Source organism: Papio anubis, chromosome 8 (assembly GCF_008728515.1).
Source record: "Papio anubis isolate 15944 chromosome 8, Panubis1.0, whole genome shotgun sequence".
NCBI classification, from domain to species: Eukaryota; Metazoa; Chordata; class Mammalia; order Primates; family Cercopithecidae; genus Papio; species Papio anubis.
The window spans coordinates 138,463,218-138,488,055 of record NC_044983.1 but is presented as its reverse complement, the minus strand read 5'-3'; the positions used below and the strand labels follow the sequence as shown (position 1 = coordinate 138,488,055).

Genomic DNA, 24,838 nt, shown 5'->3' with positions numbered 1-24,838 from the left:
AGCTTGTCGCCCTTTCCCGGAGGCCGGCAGATGCGCGTGGTGCGGCTGCTGCGGCTCCGGGCGGCTCTGACGCTGCTCGGGGAGGTCCCCCGCCGCCCGGCCTCCCGGGGCGTCCCGGGCTCGCGCAGGACGCAGAAGGGCAGTGGAACCAGGTAAGGCGGCCCATTGAGCAGGCGGCGAGGGCCCTGAGCACCGGGCTGGGTTAGGTCCAGAAAGGGGAGTGACGGGCCTCGTGGGACGGCCTTGCCCTGCTTCCGGTTTTCCCAAAAGTCGGGCCGGGAGAGCATGCCTGCCGCGGTGTGAGCGGCCCGCCTCCTGCCCGGGGTGTGCAGGCCCCCCGTGACGTCACCCCTCCTTCCCCAGGCACCAGCCCACCAACCCTGTTTGGGGAAATCTCCCCCTTTTTTTGGCTTGCGGTTTCATCATTTGTGTAGCTGTGCCTGGGCCTCAGCACTGTAGGGTTTGGTCAGGTACTTTATAAAAACCTTCTGTTGCTGTGCCTGGTCTTTTGAGACCCGCCCTTTCCTGGAGTCGGTTCCCGGGTTGTCTCCAGGACGATTCTGCATGACCGCGGACACTCACTGTCGTATCTACATCACCAGGCACACGCCGCATGGATCCAGTGGCCCTGGTGGCCGTTCGTGGTCCCAGGCGCTTTCCTGGGGGACATGTGAGAAGCCCTGCCGGCGCATACTGGGCCTGGGGTAGCCGCATGGGGTTGGGTCACTGCGCACGAAATGCTGGAGGTTTCGGAAGAGCTGGAGAGTTGACAGCCTCACTGGTGCGTGGAGATCCTGCAGGAGTTTCCGCCAGTGGGTTCACCGTCATTCACTTGGTGCTTCCAGCGTGGTGTGTCTCTGTGGCCTGGTGGTGCGCTGTCACCATAGCCGTTCACAGCTGAGGGCCTGCACAGCTGCCCAAGGCCATGCCGCAGAAATGTCCTGTCTGCCTCCAGGATCTTGGGACCCAAGAGAGCCCAGATGGGGGAGGGCGTCTTGGGAGGAGGGAGTTCTGGCCTGCCCTGGAGCTGGGCTGGCTGTGGGCCCTGCACTGAGGCGCATCTCTCCGAGGGTGCACAGGCAGGTAGGTGCTTTCCAAAAAGTGCTGCTGGGCTGCAGTCACCCAGGTGGAAAGGTGGGTTTGGAGCAAGGTCTCCCTTTGAAAGCCAGCTTGCGTCTGATGGTGGTGCTGGGTACGCGGGTCTCTGCAGGGGTGAAAGAATGTCACTACAACGTGCACAACGTGCGACGCTCAGTTGGGCTTGAGCACACCCGGCACTGCAGCCCTGCCTGGCTGCTGGCCTGCAAGTTGTTTCAACTCAGTGTCTTCATCTGTGAAATGAGACTGATGGTGTGATTACCCTAGAGGCTTTGTGTTACTGTCAGTCAGTTCTTTATTTTTATTTTTTATTTTATTTTATTTTATTTTTTTTTGAGACGGAGTCTCGCTCTGTCGCCCGGGCTGGAGTGCAGTGGCCGGATCTCAGCTCACTGCAAGCTCCGCCTCCCGGGTTTACGCCATTCTCCTGCCTCAGCCTCCCAAGTAACTGGGACTACAGGCGCCCGCCATCTCGCCCGGCTAGTTTTTTGTATTTTTTAGTAGAGACGGGGTTTCACCGTGTTTGCCAGGATGGTCTCGATCTTCTGACCTCGTGATCCACCCGTCTCGGCCTCCCAAAGTGCTGGGATTACAGGCTTGAGCCACCGCGCCCGGCCCTATTTTTTTTATTATTATTATTTCCTGAGACTTGCCCTGTCACCCAGGCTGGAGTGCAGTGGTGCAATTTCAGCTCACTGCAACCTCTACCTCCTGGGTTCAAGTGATTCTCCTGCCTCAGCCTCCTGAGTAGCTAGGATTACAGGCGCCAGCCACCACACCTAGCTAATTTTTGTATTTTTAGTAGAGATGGGGTTTCGCCATGTTAGCCATGCAGATCTCGAACTCCTAGCCTCAAGTGATCCACCGACCTCAACCTCCCAAAGTGCTGGGATCACAGGCTTGAGCCACCACGCCTGGCTCCTATCAGTCAGTTCTGAGATACCTGTGGTTTCACATTTTCTCACACCCTGATTCTCTAAGAAGGCGTTGTCTAGGTTAAGAGGGCGAGGTCTAGGTTTCATTCTTCAGGGTACTTAGCGATGCCGCCTCCTATCAGCCCCACCCTAGACATGCTGTATTAGGGCTGCTGGGCTCTCTTGAACTCCTAAAACCTGTAAGAAGGGTGAGGCTGGTCTCACCTGACATGGAAAAGCTCTGCAGAGTCAGCAGAACCCCCCTTCCCCCGACTCTTCCCCCAGACTCCAGCTGCCTGCAGTATCTGCCAGCTAGCTTTTTGTACTTTCACCATGTTGGCCAGGCTGGCCTTGAGCTCCTGAGCCTGCCTCAGCCTCCCAAAGTGCTGGGATTACAGGCGTGAGCTACCGTGCTGGGCTCCACCCTGGAAGGTTCTTGAGCCGGTTAACTTCTCCCTACTTTATCACCTCTGCCTCTGGCTCTTCTAACCCTGCCCATTCCCTCCTCTGCAGAGACAGCCAGAAAGGCCCTTTCAGAAATGTCAGTGGCACATGCTTTCCTCTCTCAGACCCTTCAGAGACTTCCTGTTGCTCTGAGGACACTCATCCCAGCCGAACAGGCCCACCAGGCCCCTGACAGCACCACCTGGCTGGGGTCACGTGCGGGTCTCCTGGCTCTGGCAGGTGGGGGTGTGATCTGGAACCTTCTGTCCTTGTGCGTCTGGGGGAGGCTCAGAAGGTGTGTCCATCTCACTCTCCCCCATCCTGATGGCGCTCCCACCCTCCCACCAAAGCCTCTCCCACTGAGGCCTTTGCACTGGCCATCCTAGATGCTGGGCTTGCTCTTTCCTCAGCCCTGCTGACTGAGCCTGCCCACTGCCTGCCAGCCATGCCCCGTCTCGCTCCTCTCCTCCCAGGCCCCTCTCAGTGTCTGGGTTCAGTTGAGCCCTTTCTACGAGGCAGTGCTGGCTCAGGGCTGGCTCAGGGCGGGCTTGGGCTTGGGCTTGGCTGGAGCCTCAATGGATAGACAATGACTGGCCTGGAGAGTTAGGATGGGCTGTAGCCACCATGCTGGCTGTGTCCCCGTCCTCCGCCCCCAACCTCCAGAGCTGAGCTTGCCAGGCCGGGATGCCCTGGGAAGGGGGACCTTGGCAGGGAGCCCTGTGGAGCCTCATTGTGTTAGTGCATTGCAAGCCCTCCCCCACGCCCAACAGGAACCCTTCCCTGAAAACCCCTGAGGCTTCTGGCTTCAGGGCCTCCCCTCCCTGCCCGGCCTCCTCCACCCTGCCCGATCCTCTGTGGGTGGCGGTCCTGCGCCCTGCTGTGGTGCCTCTCCACTGGCTGCACTGCTGGCCCCCTCCATCCAGCTCCTGGGAGGCAGGGCTGTCTCATAAGCAGCCAGGTCCTTTATTTAGCTAATGAAACGGTCCCATGGAGAGGTTCCGGAGGATTCTAGAGCGGCTCTGAAGGGACCCATCTGGGGAGAGGCCCTAGAGCCTGGGAGAGGCACGTTGCCTTGCCCTTCCCCGCTTAGCCGGGCTTGGTGGGATCCGTGACTCAGCAGCGCACGAGCCGCTATGGGTGGGGCACGGGCGGGTGCACAGGCAGGGGGCTGAGGTCAGCAGCCCACGGGCCACTGTGGGTGGGGCACGGGCGGGTGCACAGGCACGGGGCTCAGGTCAGGGGGGGTTGCCTCCCTCTGCAGGCCTTGTTTTCCTCCCCCCGTGAGGTGGAGGCCGCACGGCCCCCCTGCTGGGAGCCACAGGGAGGAGCCACCATGGGAGGGGGGAAGAGGCTCACACTGGGCCTGGCCCAGGAGAGTGACACGTGCTGTCTCCATCTTTAGGTGGGAGGAGGAGAAGCGCGAAGACAGGGTGAAGTGGAGACAGCTGGAGCACAAGGGCCCGTACTTCGCACCCCCATACGAGCCCCTTCCCAATGGAGTGTGTTTCTTCTATGACGGTGAGGACGCAGGGAGCGGCTCCTCCCCGGCCTGTGCTTGGCTCCCTGGGCGTGGGCTCCCAGTGGGCATCTGGCTTACTCCCTCAGCCCCGCTGCAGGCTTCTGGCTATGAGCGCTCCGTGCCCTCTTCTTGCAAGTGATGCGTGGGGGCTGCTGACCAAGACTGACCCGTGCTTGGAGGGCAGCAGCTCAGGGGCTCCTGTCCCTGCCTTTCCTGCTGAGCCTGCACTGGCTGTGCCTGTTGTGTCCAGGACCCGCTGGGCAAGGCCCACCCTCCCTCCCTCCCCTGCACCACTGTGTTCCCTGTGTGTTCTGAGTATACACAGTATGTGCACTGCGTGTACGCCTGTGGATCACAGAATGGTCACTTGATCCCAGCTTGTGATTCTCAGCAAGAAGCGGAGCTCGTGATCCACATGAGCGCTGAGCCACCCTCAGAGGCGGGACCCCGGGGGCTCTGGGTCAGCAGGGCCCAGTGCAGGACCCACCCCTCCTGCCCTTGAGCCCTGCTGTCTGCCCCAGGGCCGAGGAGCTTCGGCTTGGCTCTTGTGCTGCTGATTTTAGCTGCTTCAGCCCATTTTCTTCATCTCTGCTAGAAGGCATCCTTCTAAGAAAAGCAAACCTCTTCTCCCCCAGGGCGGGCCCCCACGCCGTGCTGTGCCCCTCCCGCCAGCCCTCCTGTGGGCCCCCTGCCGGGTCACAGGCACACCTAAGTTCGCTGAGCTGCTTTGATGCCATTTTTTGTTCATAGCCTGTTTCTCCGAAGCTGAACTGGAGATTCCACAGGGACAGAGGTTCTAGCTGTGTCTGTGGGGGCTGCCCACAGGAGGCCACGGGGCCTTACTGAGCGTCTCACGCTGTGCCCCTGGCCCAGTGTAGCGGCCGCCTTGCCCGCCCCAGAGCGGCCCTGCAGGACCTCCCTGGCCAGGAGGGATGTGGCGGGCGAGGACTACCCGTGCAGGACCATGGCAGGCAGTCCGGGGAGCAGTGGTGTCACGTGGGGCCCAGTGGGGCCGAGCCTCCACAGAGGGGCAGCGGGAACTGAGCCCCTCGGGCCTGTGCTGCTGGCCTCTGGGCCTCTCGTCCTCTGTCCTGAGAGGCTAGTTATCAGGAATACCTTCTTCCTTGTTACCAAATGATTATGCCTTTATTTCTCTAAAATTTTCTTATGAAAACTTTTCAGACACGCAATTGGAAGAATTCCTGGTGAACACCCTCATTCCTACCAGGAGCCTCTCGCTCTGCTCACCTGGCCCCAGCTCACCCCCTGCATCTCTAAACCATACCGATCTTAGAAGAAAACGCAGGGACTGGTGGGACAGAGGCTGGCAGAGTTTTACAAGGTTACACTTACAGTTATTCCGTTTTCTGCTTTGAAGCATTAACTTTTATTTTGCTTCCGTAATTTTGTAGAGATTGGTGTGTTTTAAAATTGTACATGTTCCATTTTCATGTAATATAAATGTAGTAGCAAAGTAAAGTGCTAAAGGAGAAGAAATCAGTAGCACCTGAAATCTGCAGCGTTTTCACCACCCACTCCAAGATCACTGTGGTGGTCACCTCCACGCAGGGTGATTGTCGTTTGTCATGTAGAACATGCTGCTGAACTTACGGAATAAGGCCTAGCTTCTTGCTCTTGGCATAGTACGCACGAAAGCGTAGTTTAAAGCAATGAAGTCATGTCAGCTGGAGGCCAAGCCTGTGGCCGCTCTCTCATGTGATGTGTCTTTTGATGCCTACAGGAAAGCCCATGAGATTGAGCGTGAAAGCGGAGGAGGTGGCCACTTTTTATGGGAGGATGTTGGATCATGAATACACAACAAAGGAGGTTTTCCGGAAGAACTTCTTTAATGACTGGCGAAAGGTAGGTACCCTGGGCGGCCGCCACAGCTGTCCTGGACCTGGCTGGCCAGGCCCCTGAGGTTCTGCAGTGCCGCCTCTGGACGCCCCTTGCAAGTTCCCGGTGCCGCTGCGTGGCCACTCGCTTCGAGCTCCTGGGCTCAAGCCATCCTCCTGTCTCGGCCTCCTGAGTAGCTGGGACCATAGGCGGTGCCAGCGTGCCCGACCTAGTGCACCTCAGACCTTTCCCTTCTCAGGCAGGCCGTGGGTGTGGAGCCGGATTGGTGGTAGCCTGACTCCATGGACCGCTGAAAGGACAGGGGTCTGGCATGTAAGAGGGAGAGTGGAGGAGGCCACTGCCATTTCCCAGCCCCCGGGAAGACAGGTTTGGTGAGAAGCTCTTTGGAGGGGAGGGTGCTCCCTCAAGGTTTTTTCCTTGCTCATTTTCAAGGTGACTGCCCTTCGCCCGTGGCCCGACTGGTTTCATGTGTGTGCCGTGGGCTTTGTGCCCTGCGGGGTTTCTGTCGGCACCACACCTGCAAGACTCGCCCCGACTTGCTGTCCCACGGCTTCTGCCTGGCTCTGGCTAGGTCCCGTTTCCTGCGTCGTGTGACTCGTGCTAGTCCATTTCCCTGTTCGTGGGTGTTTGATTAATTCCTGTTTTTGGCCTTTGCGTGTGTAAAGCTGCCACGAACATTCCCACAGGACTTAGGGGTGAAGTTGTTGGGTCACGGGCTACATGTGTGTCCAGCTTACTGGAAACGCCAGGCTGAACTGTCCACAGCCTGCCACGGGTGTGAGGCGCCTCTCTAGTGGGCACGAGGTGACACCTCACCGTGGGTATGGTTTGCGTTTCCCTAATGAGAAGTGATATTTAAGCATCTTTTGGTGTACCCATGTGTCATTTCAGTATTTTCGTTTGTGAACTTCTGTCTGTTTAAAAAATTGAGTTGCTTGCATATTCCTCGCTAATTTATCGGAGTTCTGAAAATGCATTCTGGATACAGCTTCTTTGCCAGTTGCACGTGCTGTGATATCATCTCCCAGACTTTGCCTTTTCGTTTCTCAGTGAGGTCTCCAAGCAGAAAATGTTAACTTAGTTATTGAGTTTATCAGCCTCTTTTATGGTGAGTACTTTTGTGTCCTGTTTTAAGTCCATTATCAGAAATAGGATTTGTAAAACTTTTTTTTTTTTTTTTTTTTTGAGACGGAGTCTCGCTGTGTCGCCCAGGCTGGAGTGCAGTGGCGCGATCTCGGCTCACTGCAAGCTCCGCCTCCCGGGTTCACGCCATTCTCCCGCCTCAGCCTCCGAGTAGCTGGGACTACAGGCGCCCGCCACCACGCCCGGCTAGTTTTTTGTATTTTTAGTAGAGACGGGGTTTCACCATGTTAGCCAGGATGGTCTCGATCTCCTGACCTCGTGATCCACCCGTCTCGGCCTCCCAAAGTGCTGGGATTACAGGCTTGAGCCACCGCGCCCGGCCTGTAAAACTTTTTCATGGTGTTTGTAGTTTATATTTGCATTCTCTTAACAATGTCTTTGGAAGGTCAGGAGTTTGGAATACTGACTAGGTCCCGTGTATCATGTTTTGTCACAGGTTGTGCTTTTGTTGTTTTGTCTAAGAAATATGCTTAATTCAGCAGCACAAAGATTTCCTCCTATGTTTTTCCCAGAAGTCTTGGTTTTAGGTTTCCATTGAGGTGGGCTTAGTTTAGGTGGAACTCTGAGTTAATTTTGGTTACTGTGTGGGGTAGAGGCCGAGGCTCGTGCTTTGCATGTGGGTGTCTGACTGCCCTGAGCCAGCTGCTGGAGCCTGTGCTTCCTTGTGCCCTGTGTGGGCCCTGCTTGTGGACCCTCTTCCTCTGTCCTGATGCCACCCCTCTGCCTGTCACCACAGCTTGGTCGATCCGAGTGGTGCCAGCTGACACACGGACTGTCCTCAGCTCCGCGCTCCCGGTCAGCACTTCTAGTCACTAGCAGAGCTAGGAAGGGAGGCAGCGTCGCAAGGCAGCAGAACTGGAATGGGCGGTAGATGGCCGAGCAGGGCTCCGTCCGGCACAGATGGTCGATCCGAGGGCCCCGGGAGACACAGGGACAGACCTGAGCCCGCGGTTGTGGCCGAGCAGGGCTCTGTCCGGCACAGATGGTGTCGCACCTGAGCTCCTCGGCAGAGGCGGGTCGTCCCCATCCCACAGTGAGACACGGTTTAGCAGCAGCTCCTGAGGTCTCCCACGCCTGAGTGGCCGAGCCTGGACTGGGACCGTGAGCTGGTGCCCGCAAGCCTGGGCTTTTGGCCATGGGCTGTACAGAGTTTTTGTTGTGTAGGAAATGAGAGGAGAAACACTTGCCTGTGACCTGCGGCTCTCCCTCAGGTCAGCGTCTCCTGTTCCCGTGTCCTGGCTTCTCCTGGGCACTAGTTTTCGTGTGAGTGTGATCAGTGTGCATGTAATGTTTTCCCCACTCGGTATTTTATCCTGTTTAGTCTCCACACGGGTAGATCATCATCAAACTGTTTTCTTCTGTGGTTTCCAAAATTCACCTTGAAACTGAATCCCCAGCGCCACAGGACAGAGGTAGGGCCTTCAGGAGCTGATTGGGCTGTGAGGACACTGCCTTGCTGCAGCCCTTAGGATTAATTTAGGGCCTTAGGGCAGGGCTGGGTGGAATTAGCTGGGCCCCTTCTGTCCTTCTGTCCCCGCTCCACTGCGTGAGGACAGCCTTCAGGGCACCCTCTCAGAAGCAGGGACTGGGTCCTCCACAGACATCAAATGCCGGGGCCCTGATCCCAGCCTTCCAGCCCCCAGAGCTGTGACTGTGGTTTATCACTGACCCGTCCCCGGGATTTCGTTGCAGCAGCACGTATGGACTGAGACTTTGGCCTCCTGAATCCCATCACGTTCACCAAATGAGCTCCCCATCGTTTATCCCGCTCTGTCCGGTCATGGCGTTTCTGCTGTTGCCCTTAGTGCCATCGTCATGCTCGTTTTCATACTGGAGAGTTTACTTAGGATGGATCTCAAAGTGGAATTACTGAGTCAAAGGTTTTAGCCAGTTTTACTCCTGACTTGTTGTGAAGTTGCTTTTGGAGAACTGTGCCCTCGGCTGCTCCACCCCACTCCACCCCTGCAACAACAGACCCAGCTCTAACTGTGGGGTCTGCGGGGAGAGGCCCTGTTCACGGGACCGCAGGCCTGCACAGGTTCTGCCCGTCGCACGCACGCCTCCGTCAGACATGGTGAGTGCGTGTCTGTGGTTTGTGCAGGAAATGACAGTGGAAGAGAGAGAAGTCATCAAGAGCCTGGACAAGTGTGACTTCACGGAGATCCACAGATACTTTGTGGACAAGGCCGCAGCCCGGAAAGTGCTGACCAGGGAGGAGAAGCAGGTTGGGCTGACTCGAGCGTTGTGTGACCCAAAGTGGCCCCTGGGAATGAGAGGCCAGCCTGGCCCAAAGGCTGAGAAAGGCCTGTGGCCTTAGAGAAGCCCCTTCTCACAAAGCTGCTCTTGGCTTGGCAGCCTTAGTGCCCCTGCGTGTGCTGAAGTGTCGTTCCGCTTCCCCAGAGCACATTTGAGAGTAAAGCCAGTTTGAAATGGATGAGTGATTTACCATCATTGATAAAGGGTGGGTTCCCAGACGGGTTGTGGGCTGAGGGCGGGGCTTGTGCAGGCCAGTCGGCTTCTCGCTGTTCTGTGCCATGCGTCTCCCTACATCTAACAGGAACCTGCCGTGCTGTGATCTCCATGTGGCCTTCTCAGGGATTCCCTTAGCCCTCCTCCTCCATGGCGGGCAGCCACGCTCCCTCCCCCTGGCTTTGCTGCTCAGGCCTAAAACAGCCGAAGCCTGCGCAGGGGCCGGGGAGTCCAGACCATGGGGTGGTTGGGCCGTGGCTCCTGGTGCCCCCTGTGTGCCCACCTGCACTGTCCCTTGCCCCTGCGACCTCCATGGATTGTGAAGGGCTTTGAGGGCCCAGCTGAGTTAGCCAGAGCAGGGTGGTCCCAGGTGAGCAACAAGGGACTGAGGCCTGTCCTCTTCTCTTCACTGGTAACATCTACTGACTGTTTTATTAACTCAGAAGCTAAAAGAAGAGGCCGAAAAACTTCAGCAAGAGTTCGGCTACTGTATTTTAGATGGTCACCGAGAAAAAATAGGCAATTTCAAGACTGAGCCGCCCGGCTTGTTCCGTGGCCGTGGCAACCATCCCAAGATGGGGATGTTGAAGAGGAGGGTCATGCCGGAGGATGTGGTCATCAACTGCAGCAGGTACGTGGCCGGGCGGGCAGCAGGCAGGTGCTGGATCCCTGCCACCTGGGTGAGTCTGGCTTTTCTTCACCTCCTGGGAGAGGGAGGCACACTGAGAAACGTGTGGCTGGTGACCCCCACACCATTCCTGTGGAGCTCAGCCTGCGGGTGTGGCCGGGTAAGGGCGGCCCTCCCAGGGTGCTTACCACGGGGTCAGAAGTCCTCGCCTTGCTGTGGCTGAGACTTTCTCCTGCCAAGGACACCCCCGTGTGGTTTTCATATCCCACACCATCTGGATGGCCCAGTAGCATTAGGTGTTTTGAACTTGTTGGAGGGACATTCCAAGTGGTGGAGAGGGGACTGCTGGGCCGCCTGTTGTACCGTGTGACCACAGTGTGGAGTAGGGACCCTGCCTGCAGGACCTCCAGTGGCCAGGCTGTGTGGAGCAGGGCACTCTTCATCCCAGTTGGTGCTGAGAGGTTTGAACAGAGCGATCCCTTGCTTGGGTGGCCGCCCAGCCTCCTGGTGCACCGTGGCCTTCCTGTGTGTGCAGAGCACAGATTGAGCGGCTGCTTTTGTCTGAGCTGCCAGGCAGGCCACCTCTGATGCCAGACTCGGTCAGGAGCCATGCCACTACCATGGCCACCAAGTGGGATGGTTGAGCAGAGCAGCTCCTTTTGCTTGCATTCCAGAGAATAAGGTCTCCAAGTTACGTTTGTGTCATTGTTCTGCTGCAGGGACTCGATCCCCAAGCCACCGGCGGGGCACCAGTGGAAGGAGGTGCGCTCTGATAACACTGTCATGTGGCTGGCAGCGTGGACCGAGAGCATTCAGAACTCCATCAAGTACGTCATGCTGAACCCTTGCTCGAAGCTGAAGGTGAGCGCGGGGCTCAGCAGGGCGTTTCCTCCCCGGGAGGTCTCCCTGAGGACGCTGGCAGGGAGGTATGTAAGCCGGGCACCGGCAGAGGCTTCTGAGATGGGCTGGGAGTCGGCCAGCCCGCGCTGAGGTCATGCTGTGCCAGCAGCCACAAGCCCCAAAGCCAGGAGTGGACGTGGGTGCTCACTGCCAGCATCACCCAGCTGGATTTGCTGCCCCAGCCCCTGACCACTCCACCATCGAGTGGAGAAGCAGGAGGTTTGGGGCAGGGAGAGTTGACAGCCTCCTCCATTATTTAACAGGAATACGAATGTTTTCTTTCCTGTTATTTTTTTCATTTAGGGGGAGAAAGCTTGGCAGAAGTTTGAAACAGCTCGACGCCTGCGGGGATTTGTGGACGAGATCCGCTCCCAGTACCGGGCTGATTGGAAGTCTCAGGAAATGAAGACGAGACAGCGGGCGGTGGCCCTGTATTTCATCGATAAGGTACGCGGCCTTCTCGCCTCCTGGGGCTCCTCATCCTGGCTCTCCTGGCGAGGACACCCAGTTGGATGGCACAGTGTGGCGATGTGGGCCTGTGTGTGGGGTGGAACTGCAGTCTGATGGGGGTGTGTGTGCGTGTGCACGTGTGTGGGTGTGAATGTGTGTAGGGTGTGCATGTGCATTGTGTGGTGTATGTGCATGTGTGTGTGGCGTGTCTGTGTGTGTGGTGTGCATGTGTGTGGTGTGCATGCGTATGGCGTGCCTGTGTGTGGCGTGCACGCGTGTGGCATGCATGCGTGTGGCGTGCACGCGTGTGGCGTGCACGTGTGTGGCGTGCCTGTGTGGCGTGCATGCGTGTGGCGTGCCTGTGTGTGGCGTGCCTGTGTGTGGCGTGCATGTGTGTGGCGTGCATGTGTGTGGCGTGCATGTGTGTGGCGTGCATGTGCATGTGGCGTGCACTGTGTGTGGCGTGCATGTAGTAGCTGGCGCTGCATGTGTGGCGTGCATGTGTGTGGCGTGAATGTGTGTGGCGTGCCTGCGTGTGGCGTGAATGTGTGTGGCGTGAATGCGTGTGGCAGCTGAATGCGTGTGGCCGACGGCTGCCAGCACGTGGTGGAATTTGACTTCCTGGGGAAGGACTCCATCCGCTACAACAACAGAGTCCCGGTGGAGAAGCCTGTAAGTGCCCTCGCGGCCGGCTGCTCCTCCCTACGTGACACGTGTTTGCTCTGGATGTTTTTGGGGTCGTGCCAGAGCTGCTGTGGGGTCTGTGGCCCATTTGCCACGTCCTGTCTGCTGGGTGAGGCCCGCTGTGCTGGGGCTGATGAGGGTGAGGGTGAAGGAGAGGCTATGCCCCATGGTAGACCCAAGGGGTCACAAGGGAGCTGGTCGGGGGCTGAGCAGGGTGCCTCTGTCACACCAGCTTTGGCTCCTGCCCCCCGGCTGGAGCATCTCCCAGGGCTGCTGGAGGAAGACAGTGCAGACCCAGTGGTTTAACAACAGACATTTATTGTCGCTCAGTCCTGGGGGCCAGAGTCCGAGTCAAGGTGCTGGCAGAGCCGCACTCTACCCACACTCGGGGAGGATCCTCCTGCCTTCCCAGCATCCGGTGGGACCGCGGATCCTGGGTGTCCTTGGTCTGAGGCTGCCTCTCGCTGCGTCTCTGCCTCTGTGTCTTCTCACAAGGACGCTGTCGTATTGGAGTTAGGGCCCACCCCACTCTTTCTATGTGTTCGTCGTAACAGTCTCTAAAGACTCTATTTTTAAATAAGGTCACGTTCTGGCCTGGCATGGTGGTGCACTCCTGTAATTCCAGTGCTGTGGGAGGCTGAGGGGGGAGGATCACTTGAGCCCAGGAGTTTGAGACCACCTGGGCAACATAATGAGACCCTGTCTCTAAAATAATAATTAAAAAAACAGCCGGGCACGGTGGCTCATGCTGGTAATCCCAGCACTTTGGGAGGCCGAGGTGGGCGGATCACAAGGTCAGGAGATCGAGACCCTCCTGGTCAACATGGTGAAACCCTGTCTCTACTAAAAATACAATAAATTAGCTGGGCGTGGTGTCAGGAGCCTGTAGTCCCAACTGCTCGGGAGGCTGAGGCAGGAGAATAGCGTGAACCCGGGAGGCAGAGCTTGCAGTGAACTGAGATCGTGCCATTGCACTCCAGCCTGGGCGACAGCAAGACTCTGTCTCAAAATAAATAAATAAAAATTAGCTGCACGTGATGGTGCATGCTTGTGGTCCCAGTTACTCCAGAGGCTGAGGTGGGGGAGGATTGCTTGAGCCTGGGAGGTTGAGGCTGTGGTGAGCCTTGATCACTCCACTGCACTCCTGCCTGGGTGACAAAATGAGACCCTTTTTTTTTTTTTTTTTTTTTTTTTTGAGACAGAGTCTCGTGCTGTTGCCCAGGCTAGAGTGCAGTGGTGTGATCTCAGCTCACTGCAACCTCCACCTCCTGGGTTAAAGCGATTCTCCTGCCCGAGTAGCTGGGACTACAGGCGCCGCCACCATGCTCGGCTAATTTTTGTATTCTTAGTAGAGACAGGATTTCACCATGTTGGCCAGGCTGGTGTTGAACTCTTGACCTTGTGATCCACCCGCCTTAACCTCCCAAAGTGCTGGGATTACAGGCGTGAGCCACTGTGGCTGGCCGAGACTCTGTCTTAAAAAAATAAAAAAAGGTACATTCTGAGGTTCTGGTGAGGACACGAATTTGGGGGACACTTTCACGCCAGTGCACCTGGGAGGGGCTGCCACCATGCCCGCTTTCCTCTGCTGCAGGGGCTATGGGCGGGACTTAAGCCTGTGGCTGCCCACCACCCCCACAGCCCCTCGCTCCACTAGCATCGATGCCCAGAGGTATGAGTGCGGTCGGGAAGGGCTGGGTAAATCTCTGGTCTCCAGACTGGCTTGAAGCAAGATTGGAATTTGGGGAGCATCCTCACCTTTGAATGGCTGTCCTGAAGAGTGATGGTATCCCCTCTCTGGGTGGGCACCACATCGCAGTGACGTTGGACAGATCCACGCACGACCTCCCTGCACCTCAAAAGCACAAATGTGACTCAGGCCGGGCGCAAGGCCCATGCCTGTAGTCCAGACACCTTGGGAGGGCTAGGTGAGAGGATTGCTGGAGCCCAGGAGTTGGAGACTGCAGTGAGCTATGATCGTGCCACTGCACGCCAGCCCAGGTGACAGAGCCAGACCTAGTCTCCAAAAATTAAACAACAAAAAAGTAATGTGACCCCACTATGGGATGGGGTGGAGCCGTTCAAAAACAGAAATGGCAGCAGAGAAACAGGAGTCCCTGGCAGGGCCAGGCCTCAGGCAGTCTGGTCGGGAAGTCAGTCCTAAGGGATGAGTTAATTGGAGGTAGGAGACAAAAGCCAACACACAAAAGGAAGAGGCGAGGGGGCGCTCACTGCAGTGCCCCTGCCACGGTGAAGCGTCGGCCGCGGTGCAGGCCGGGACGGGGAGTCGCACTCTGTCCAGACAGGACTAGCCAGCCATTTACAGTGCTGTTGAGGGGAGCACTCGGTAATGGAATGCGTGTGGCCTAAAGAAAAGGCAGGGCCGGGCGCGGTGGCTCAAGCCTGTAATCCCAGCACTTTGGGAGGCCGAGACGGGCGGATCACGAGGTCAGGAGATCGAGACCATCCTGGCTAACAGGGTGAAACCCTGTCTCTATTAAGAAATACAAAAAACTAGCCGGGCGAGGTGGCGGGCGCCTGTAGTCCCAGCTACTCGGGAGGCTGAGGCAGGAGAATGGCGTGAACCCGGGAGGCGGAGCTTGCAGTGAGCTGAGATCCGGCCACTGCACTCCAGCCTGGGCGACAGAGCGAGACTCCGTCTCAAAAAAAAAAAAAAAAAAAAAAAGAAAAGGCGGGACGTAAAGCCTCGTCAGGATCAGCGGTATGAAACCAAACGTGTGGAGGAGGATGAGGGAAGAAGCCGGAGGTCGGGAGCTGTGGGCCGGGGCTTCCCGCCGTGTCCCGGTGCCTGTGGGTTTGTCGAATGGGGTTCATCAGCTGTGGTACAAGGATGGTAAGGGGGTCGGCTGGGGGTGTGAGGCCTCCTGCCTGTGTCTGGTGAGGGAGGGCTGCCATGCCGGTGCTGGAGAGAGCAGTGCACACGCCACAGCAACCTCCGCGCTGGAGCCGATGCCCAGCGCTCAGGGAGGACCAGCAGGTGAAACCAAGGGGAGGGCAGGCAGGTGCAGGCGCAGGCTGGTGTTTCCTCGGAGCAGAGTTGGTCTCGTCAGAAAGGATTGAGTGTCCTCTCCCCAAAGGGACTGGTGGAGGGAGGTTGGACACGGGCACCCCAAAGGTCCTGAGGTCCTGTGATGTCAGATGAGTGTCCCACATTACAAGGGTGTGGGGTCACCTGGTGGAAATCCGGCATGGATGGAAGAAGGAGCTGGGGACTCCGGGCCACCTGCCGCGGTCACCCAGGGGAACTAACTGCAGGGCAGGAGTTGCACCCACCTCCTGAGCACGCCGCCCGTACGTGTGTTAGCGGTGACGGCCGCATTGGAGGGCAGGGGCCGTGTCGGGGGAGGGTGCCGACAGGTGACAGCGATGCTGCTCGGGCCACCTTCCTCAGGGAAGCCTCCCGTGGGCTTCCAGGCTCTGCATAGATGCCCTTCATGCCCTCCCTTGATTCGGGTTTCTTCTGTCCTCTGAAATTCCTTCTTTCTCCTTCAGGTGTACAAGAACTTAGAGCTCTTTATGAAGAACAAGGACCCCCAGGACGACCTCTTCGACAGGCTCACCGTAAGCCGGCTCGTGTTTCCTCAGCAGTGGGCGGCGGCAGGACCCGGCGAGAGGGTGTGGCTGCTGAGTCTGGCTCCATCTCTCATAGCAAGGCCCAGGGTTTGGCCTGACCCGACGGCTGAAATGCCCTTTCCTTTCCGTGGGAGGCTGGGACGGCCCCACAAAACCACGTAATTATAGAGACCATTTCCTCCCCAGACGACCAGCCTGAACAAACACCTCCACGAGCTGATGGACGGGCTGACGGCCAAGGTGTTCCGGACCTACAACGCCTCCGTCACTCTGCAGGAGCAGCTGCGGGCCCTGACACGTGGTGAGCAGGCCCCACACCCACACTCACGCCGGGGAGCGTGGCCCCTGCCCCAGGCAGGGCTCCCCTGCTGGCCCTTGTTGAGTGAGCCTCGGGGTGGGGCCGCTTCTTTGGGAAATGGGCTGAGGCTGTGGGCTGGCTGCTTGGCGGCCTGGGTGGCCGGAGTCCTGGGGAGGAGGAGGGAAGTGCTGGCCCTCGGGACCCCAGGCATCCCAGCCATGTGCTCCCTGCGGGGAGCCCCTGTTGCTGAGGCGGTTGTTCCTCAGCTCCTCCTCAGGGTTCTTTCTTGAAGGCCCAGGAGGCCTCTGCACTTTCCGGTGGTTCTGCCCCTCCTGCCCTCAGCTGTCTGAGCACCCTGACCTCTGGGCCTCTGTCCGCAGCCCCTGCCTCAGCTTCTGCTCTTAGAGCTTAGAGCTTCTGCTCTTAGTCCCCTGCCATCAACCTGGGGAGGCCGTCCAAGCTCGGCGAGGGCCTCTCCTCCCTCTGCCCTTGGTGCTGCCCCTGCTCCGTGATGTCCGGGCTGCTCCGTGGTGATGTCCGGGCTGCTCCGTGATGTCCGGGCAGATCAGACGCACAGACTCGTCCAGAGGGTGCCTCCCACCCCGGTGCCCTCCGCATTCCCCAAGCAGGGCTTCCTGGAGGAGGCACCGAGTCCGGGCACTCGGGCACTGACGCTCGGCCTGTGTTTTGTGTGCACCCATGGGCCTCAGAGGCTGGTGCTGTGCTGCCCTGGGGACACCCTTGCGAGCTGGGGCAGCGTTGGGCTGTGGGATGTGAAGGAGCTAGCTGGCATCCAGGTGAGAGCCCCAGCAGAGATGCTCCCTCCACCGAGGGAGGCAGGAGATTCTGGGTGAGGACATAGGGGTCGAGGCTGGGCCTGGGAGAGGAAACGAAGGTGCTGGGCCCCCTGCGGACGCACTTCCAGAGCTGGGTGGGCTGTGCAGGAGGGGCGTGAAGGAGTGGCCGCTCCAGCAGGTGTCTGGGGCCAGTGCTTACGTTCTCTGAATCTCGTTCCTGACTGGAAAATGGAGACAACATGGTACCTTGAGGGGGTGTTGCCAGGGAAACCAGGTGCTGGGGACTTGTGACAGGCAGGGCCCCGCAGACTCACCTGTCCAGGTGGCTGGGCCTCCTTCTTGCTACAGGGCTTTGGAAGGCCTGGGTGGTGCTACCTGTGCTGTGGCCACACCCGAGGCCTTGCTGTGGTTAAAGACGCTGGGCCCTGCTCTCGGGGCCACCTCGGAGGGTCACTGACCCTCGGCCCTCGCTCTCCCCATCCCAGCGGGTGCCTGTGTGAGTGGAAGGGGCTGTGCTGTGTGGCGCGTTGAGTAAGTCCGACTCAGGGCAGACAGGGAGGGCGGCTGCCCCATGGGTGCTGCTTCTGACAGCCCGTGCCTCTCAGCCGAGGACAGCATAGCAGCCAAGATCTTATCCTACAACCGAGCCAACCGAGCCGTGGCCATTCTCTGCAACCATCAGCGAGCGACCTCCAGCACGTTTGAGAAGTCGATGCAGAATCTCCAGACCAAGGTAGCAGCTCCCAGGAGAGCCCCCAGCCCAGCCCTCAAGGGACCCCTCCCCACTTCCCAGAGCCTCGGCACAGGCCGGGGAGCCAGCCGCGGTGGGCATGGAGGGTGTGGGAGGGTGTGGGCGCAGCGGCTGGTGTGGGACAGGGAGGGGCAGCCCTGTCTGGACCCTTTCCCTGCAGATCCAGGTGAAGAAGGAGCAGGTGGCTGAGGCCAGGGCACAGCTGAGGAAGGCCAGGGCCGAGCACAAAGCCCAAGGGGATGACAAGTCCAGGAGGTGAGTACCCGTGACCTCAGACGCCTTCTCCCGGGGCCCTGTCCCAACCGAGATGTGGCAGCTTTGGACCTGCCTTCCCAAGGCCAGTTTTGTTTTCCTCTTCAATTGTTATTTTGTGATTTTTTATTTTTATAAAAACCTCCCAGGTTCAAGCGACTCCTACCTCAGCCTCCCAAGTAGCTGGGATTACAGGCATGCACCACCATGCCCGGTTAATTCATTTATTTAGTAGAAACGGGTTTTCTCCATGTTGGCCAGGCTGGTCAAACTCCTGGCCTCAAGTGATCTTCCTGACTCGGCATCTCAAATGCTGGGATTACAGGCCTGAGCCACCGCACCTGGCCAACTTTGTGATTTTTCAAAATACAAACTCTATGCCTTGTGGACAAGAGTGGGACATACGGAGCCATGGGAGGAGGAGACCCTGGCTGCTGAGGTTTGTGATTGTCTTTGTGGGGTCAGGAAATGAGAAGAAGGTGCCAGACTCTTCTCCAGGGCGGCGGCACCATCCCCTCCTCACCAGCAGCACGTGAGGGCCCCGACTCCTCTGTCCCGGCGCCACTGTAGGGTCAGTTTTCCGTGTGTCGGAAAGAGCCCAGTGGGTGTGAAGTGGGTCGGATCGTGGGTGCTCTTGGCAGGTGCTTGTTGCCCATTTCTGTATTGTCTCTGGAGAATGACTGCTCAGATCCTCTGTCCATGTTTTGGTCGGGTGGTCACTTTATTACTGACCTGGCAGAGCACGTCGATGTTTCTCCCACTCTTGGGTTGTCTTTGTTCTTTCTTTCTTTTTTTTCTTTTCCTTTGGAGACACAGTGTTGCTCTGTCGCCCAGGCTGGAGTGCAATGGTGTGATCTCGGCTCGCTGCAATCTCTGCCTCCCGGGTTCAAGCAATTCTCCTGCCTCAGGCTCCTGAGTAGCTGGGATTATAGGCGCCACTACCATGCCCAGCTAATTATTTGTATTTTAGTAGAGACGGGCTTTCACCGTGTTGCCCAGGCTGGTCTTGAACTCCTGAGCTCAGGCAGTCTGCCCACCTCAGCCTCCCAAAGTGCAAAGTGCTGGGATTACAGGCGTGAGTCACCATGCCCAGCACCCCCCCCCCCCGGTTTTTTTTTTGAGATGGAGTCTTGCTCTGTCGCCGAGGCTAGAGTGCAGTGGCGCGATCTTGCCTCACTGCAACCTCTGCCTCCTGGGTTCAAGCAATTCTCCTGCCTCAGCCTCCTGAGTAGCTGGGACTACAGACACACACCACTACACCTGGCTAATGTTTGTAATTCAGTAGAGATGGGGTTTCACCATATCGGTCAGGCTGGTCTTGAACTCCTGACCTCAGGTGATCCACCCACCTCGACCTCCCAAAGTGCTGGGATTACAGGCATGAGCCACCATGCCCGGCAATGTCTTTGTTCTTTCTTGTTGGTGTCCTGTGACACATTTTAAGATTTGAATGAGTCCAGTTCATCTGTTTTTTTTCTTTTGTAGCTTATTTTTGTGTCACGTCCGAGAAGGCTTTACCTAACCCAAGGCCATGAAGATAGATTTCTCTGTTTTCTCCTAAGAGGTTTATAGGTTTACTCTTACATTTGGGTCATTGGTTCTGAGTTAATTTTTGTGTGTGATCTGAGGGAAGGGCCCAGGGTCATCCTCTTGTATGTGGACAGCCAAATGTCTCAGCCTCCTGAATAGCTGGGACCACAGGTGTGAACCGCCACACCTGGCTAACTTTTACACTAAGAAAATTTTTGTATGTTGCCCAAGCTACTCTTGAACTCCTGGCTTTAAGCAATCCTGCCTTGGCCTCCCAGAGCTCTGAGATTACAAGTATGAGCCACCGTGCCTGGCCCTTAGGACTGTATCTATAAAGGCCATATTGTATGCAAACAGAGATAGTTTTACTTCTTTTCCAATCATATGCCTTTTATTTCATATTTTTGCATTATGGACCTAGCAGGAATCTCCAGTACACTGGACATGAGTGGGACATCCTTGCCTTGTTCCTGATACTGGGGACAAAATTCTCATGCTTTTATCACGGAATATGATGTTAACTGTAGGTTTTTCACAGAAGCTGTTTGTCAGGTTAACAAAATTTACTTCTATTCCTAGTTTGTTGAGGTCTTTTTTAATCATGAAGAGCATTGGATTTTGTCAAATGGTTTTTCTGCACCTGTTGAGATCTTGTTTTTGTCCCTTCCTTATATTGATAGGATGTATTATACTAATTGATGATCAGATGTGAAACCATCCTTGCATTCCTGGGATAAATCCTACTTGATCCTATTGTGTAATCATTTTTGTCCATTGCTGGATTCAGTTTGCTGATATTTTGTTGAGGTTTTTGCTTCTGTATTCATGAGCATGTTAGTCTATAGTTTTCTTATGATGTCATTGATTTTGGTATCAGGTAATGCTGGTAATGAGTTGAATAATATTTAATATAATATCTAATATTTCATGAAAGTTTATGAAAAATTGGTACCTTTTTAAAGAGAGAGAGTCTTGCTGTGTTGCTCAGGCTGGTCTTGAACTCCTGGGCTCAAGCAATCCTTCCACCTCAGCTTCCCAAATAGCTGAGACTATAGGCTTGCACTGCTGTGTGTGGCTAGGGTCAGTTTGTTAAATGAATTCACTGGTGAAACCATCTAGGCCTGGGCTTTTCTTTGAGAGAAGTTTAAAGTTACTGATACAATCACTTGTTCTAGTTCTACTCATATTTTCTATACTTCGTGAGTCAGTTCTGGTAGTTTGTATCTTTCTGGGAATTTGTTTAGTCTAGGGTGTCTAACTGGCTGGTGCCCAGTTATTCACAGTATTCCCATATTATCTTTTTTCTTTCTTTGTGATGTTCCCTCTTTCATTCATTCCTCATTATTGTGGCTGTGGTTCTTTTTTTTGAGATGGAGTCTCGCTCTGTTACCCAGGCTGGAGTGCAATGGTGCCATCTCGGCTCACCACAACCTCCGCCTCCTGGGTTCAAGCAATTCTTCTGCCTCAGCCTCCTGAGTAGCTGGGATTATAGGTGCACGCCACCACGCCTGGCTAATTTTTGTATTTTTAGTAGGGACAGAGTTTCACCATGTTAGCCAGGATGGTCTCAATCTCCTGACCTCGTGATCCGCCCGCCTCGACCTCCCAAAGTGCTGGGATTACAGGTGTGAGCCACTGCTCCTGGCATGGCTGTGGTTCTTAAAGGGTAAAACTTTTCAGGACGAGCATCGTGAGATGCAGGGGTCTGTTTTTAATAGTGGCATGTGTGAAGGAAATGTCCATTGGACTAAAGGGTATTCAGTGAAAAATAAGGCTGTGACCCACCCCTGACCTGTCCCCAGAGGCAGCTGCTGTGAAATTTTTTTTTTTTTTTTGAGACGGAGTCTCGCTCTGTCGCCCAGGCTGGAGTGCAGTGGCCGGATCTCAGCTCACTGCAAGCTCCGCCTCCCAGGTTTACGCCATTCTCCTGCCTCAGCCTCCTGAGTAGCTGGGACTACAGGCACCCGCCACCTCGGCCGGCTAGTTTTTTGTATTTTTTTTAGTAGAGAGGGGGTTTCACCGTGTTAGCCAGGATGGTCTTGATCTCCTGACCTCGTGATCCGCCCGTCTCAGCCTCCCAAAGTGCTGGGATTACAGGCTTGAGCCACCGCGCCCGGCCGTGAAATTTCTTTAGCATTTCCTGGCCAGGCACGGTGGCTCACGCCTGTAATCCCAACACTCTGGGAGGCCGAGGCAGGCAGATCACTTGAGGTTGGGAGTTTGAGACCATCATGGCCAACATGGTGAAACCCCCTCTCTACTAAAAATACAAAAACAAAACAAAACAAAACAAAAACTTAGCCGGGCGTGGTGGCACATGCCTGTAGTCCCAGCTACTCAGGAGGCAGGAGAATCACTTGAACCTGGGAGACAGACGTTCCAGTGAGCCGAGATTGTGCCACTGCACTCCGGCCTGGGTGACAAAGTGAGACTCTGTCTCAAGAAAAAAAAAAAAAAGACAAAAGAAATTTCTTAAGCATTTCCAGAAGGACTGTGTGTGCATGCTGGCTCTCCCTCTGTTTTCCCTCCTTTTTTCCACATAAACAGCAGCCCCTCATGTGCCCCTCTGCCCTTGGGGATGTGGCTCATGCTGGGAAGGCACTTCCCAGGGCCTATGCTTCCGGCTCGGCGGGCTGCCCCCTTCTCGGCCGTATTTCTGCAGGTGCAAGTGTCTTTCCGCGCATGTTTGAGTGTGTTTGTGGCCAAAATTCCTAGAAGAGTTGGGGTCAAAGGTTGCGTGCATGGGTGATGTTGTGGCATTGGAGGGTACGAGTAATGTGGAAGGGGCGTCTCTGTTGAAATGTGCTTTCCCTAAGGGGTTGGGAAGGAGGGCTGAGCGGCTTCCCGGAAGTGAAAGGGCATTTGTGTTTGCTTTCTCGGGCCTAGTCCCGCTGCCCTCATCCTGTTTGGGCCGGCCTCGGTCTGTTGTGTCGAGCATCTCACCCTCCTTTGAGTCAGGTGCTGACGGGCTGCTCACCCTCCCGTGAGTCAGGTCCTGATGAGCTGCTCACCCTCTGCCCAGGGTGCTCCTCCGTATCTGACTTGGCAGCTGGGGTGGGGCTGGGCTTCAGCCTTTGATCCTGGCTGGTCTTTTGCTGTGATGACTGACGACAGTGCTAAGGACGGGGCTGCACCGGGAGGGAAGGCGGCAGGGCTGGAGAAGTGCAGGTCTCCTCAGGTGGCACTAGTCCAGCGCGGGGCCTCGCAGCCTCTTCTCTTGCCAGTGTCCTGGAGAAGAAGAGGCGGCTCCTGGAGAAGCTGCAGGAGCAGCTGGCGTGGCTGAGTGTGCAGGCCACGGACAAGGAGGAGAACAAGCAGGTGGCTCTCAGCACGTCCAAGCTCAACTACCTGGACCCCAGGATCAGCATTGCCTGGTACGTGTGCCTGGGGTCTCAGTTCCCACCTGTGGCCTCCGGGGGGCCTGGGTTTTCCAGAGGCCTCTGTTCAGTCCCAGCATTGCTCCTGTCCCCTGTGTCCCCTGGGGTCAGCGCAGGCCCTCCCTGTGACAGGGACCCCTGATGCTGCGTCCTGTGTCATCAGTTCTCCCTGCCCTGAACGTTGGGATGGACAGGGTGAGGTGGGGGTGCTGACAGTGGCCTGGGACTCGGCGTCATCAGCAGGGCCTGTGGAGCTCAGCCTGCCCACTGGGAGTGGAAGGTGGCTGGGCGCCCTGCTCAGTGGACACCTGGGCCACAGCAGGTTGTCTTTGACACCTCGCTGATGCTCCAGCGTGGTGGCATGCGTGGGGTGGAGCAGGCCTAGAGGAGCAGGCCCCAGCTACCCCAGCCGGCTCTGGTGTCCCTGCCGCACGGAGGACGCTCGCCCTTCCCCAGTGCCCTGACCTGGCCTTCAAGGTGGGTGAATTGCCCGCTTGCCCGGGCTGACACTGCCTCCCACAGGTGCAAGCGATTCAGGGTGCCAGTGGAGAAGATCTACAGCAAAACACAGCGGGAGAGGTTCGCCTGGGCTCTCGCCATGGCAGGAGAAGACTTTGAATTCTAATGACGAGCTGTGTCTGTGTTGAAACTTCTTTTGTGGTTTTTTTTTTTTTTTTCACTATTAAAGCAGTATTGGGGAATTTTGTACAATAAAATGTTGTGTGAGGTGTTTGTGTGTCACTACAGAAAAAGTCCCCAGGCCATGTTGTGTGAAGTGTTTGTGTGTCACTACAGAAAAAGTCCCCAGGCCAGGCACAGTGGCTCACACCTGGGATCTTGGCATTTTAGAGGCCTGAGGCCGAAGGATCACTTGAGCGGAGGCTGAGGCTGCAGTGAGCTGTGATTGTGCCCCTGCACTCCAGCCTGGGCAACAGAGCAAGACCCCATCTCAAAGAGAAAGAAAAGTCCCTGACGCCTGCCCTGTCCTTTGAAGCACTGCCTCCACCCCCGAGCACGGAGTCCGCTGGGCTGTCACATCCAATCAGCGTCCGAGCCTGGACCCCGGGTTCCTGCTCGATGGGGGAAGAGAGACACCTTCGTGTGCTCTGAGGCTGAGCACCTTCGGCAAGGATCCCACGTTTGCACACGCGCCACCCTCTCAGCAGGGGCCTGGACTCTTCACCAAGTTCTTCGGTGCCTGGAACTCAGGAAGGGCACAGTTACTGCCTGGTCACAGAGCCCAATGGCCCCTGTTTAGTTTTCATCACATCCACACTCTTTGTACGTAGCTCTTATGATGGCCTCCTGCCTCAGTTTCCTAACCCTGTATCCTCCCAGAGCTGCCTGTTGGCTGCCCTCTCCTCTGCCACGCAGGACCCTCTGTGGCCCCCTCCTCTGCCACGTGGGACCTTTTGCGGCCCCCTCCTCTGCCACGTGGGACCTTTTGCGGCCCCCTCCTCTGCCACGCAGCACCCTCTGCCACCCTCTCCTCTGCCACGCGGGAGCCTCTACCGCTCTCTCCTCTGCCAGGCGGGAGCCTCTGCCGCTCTCTCCTCTGCCAGGCGGTGTAGGGACCAGCCCTACAAGGTCTGTGTGTTTTTCTCCCTGTGTGCAGAGACAAGAGATCGTAGAAATAAATACACAAGACAAAGAGATACAAGACAGCTGGGCCCGGGGGACCACTCCCACCAAGACGCGGAGACCGGTAGTGGCCCCGAATGCCTGGCTGCGCTGTGATTTATTGGATACAAGGCAAAAGGGCAGTGTCAGGAGTGTGAGTCGTCTCCAGTGATAGGTAAGGTCATGCAAGTCACGTGTCCACCAGACAGGGGGCCCTTCCCTACCTGGCAGCTGAGGCAGAGAGGACAGCTTATGCCATTATTTCTTCTATGCGTTTCAAAGATTTTTAGTACGTTCACTAATTCTGCTACTGCTATCTAGAAGGCAGACCAGGTGTACAGGGCGGAACATGAAAGCGAAACAGGAGCGTGACCGCTGAAGCACAGCATCACAGGGAGACGGTTAGGCCTCCGGAGGCTGCGGCTTCCACAAGAGGTGGAGGAGTAGAGTCTTCTCTAACTCCCCCGGGAAAGGGAGACTCCCTTTCTCGGTCTGCTAAGTAACGGGCGCCTT

General features: G+C 56.7%; 1 protein-coding gene across 1 annotated transcript; it reads left to right on the top strand.

Annotated features, from left to right (window-relative positions):
- TOP1MT (DNA topoisomerase I mitochondrial) lies at window positions 1–23,421 on the top strand. The gene is given in 15 exon segments (XM_031669805.1): window positions 1–152; window positions 3,859–3,974; window positions 5,717–5,838; window positions 9,077–9,199; window positions 9,888–10,075; window positions 10,792–10,933; window positions 11,276–11,443; window positions 11,445–11,530; window positions 11,995–12,094; window positions 15,620–15,688; window positions 15,887–16,001; window positions 17,401–17,528; window positions 17,707–17,801; window positions 22,553–22,702; window positions 23,228–23,421. Coding segments are annotated over 15 exon segments (1,827 nt in total). The 5' UTR covers window positions 1–30; the 3' UTR covers window positions 23,331–23,421.
- Window positions 23,422–24,838: the final 1,417 nt, after the last annotated feature.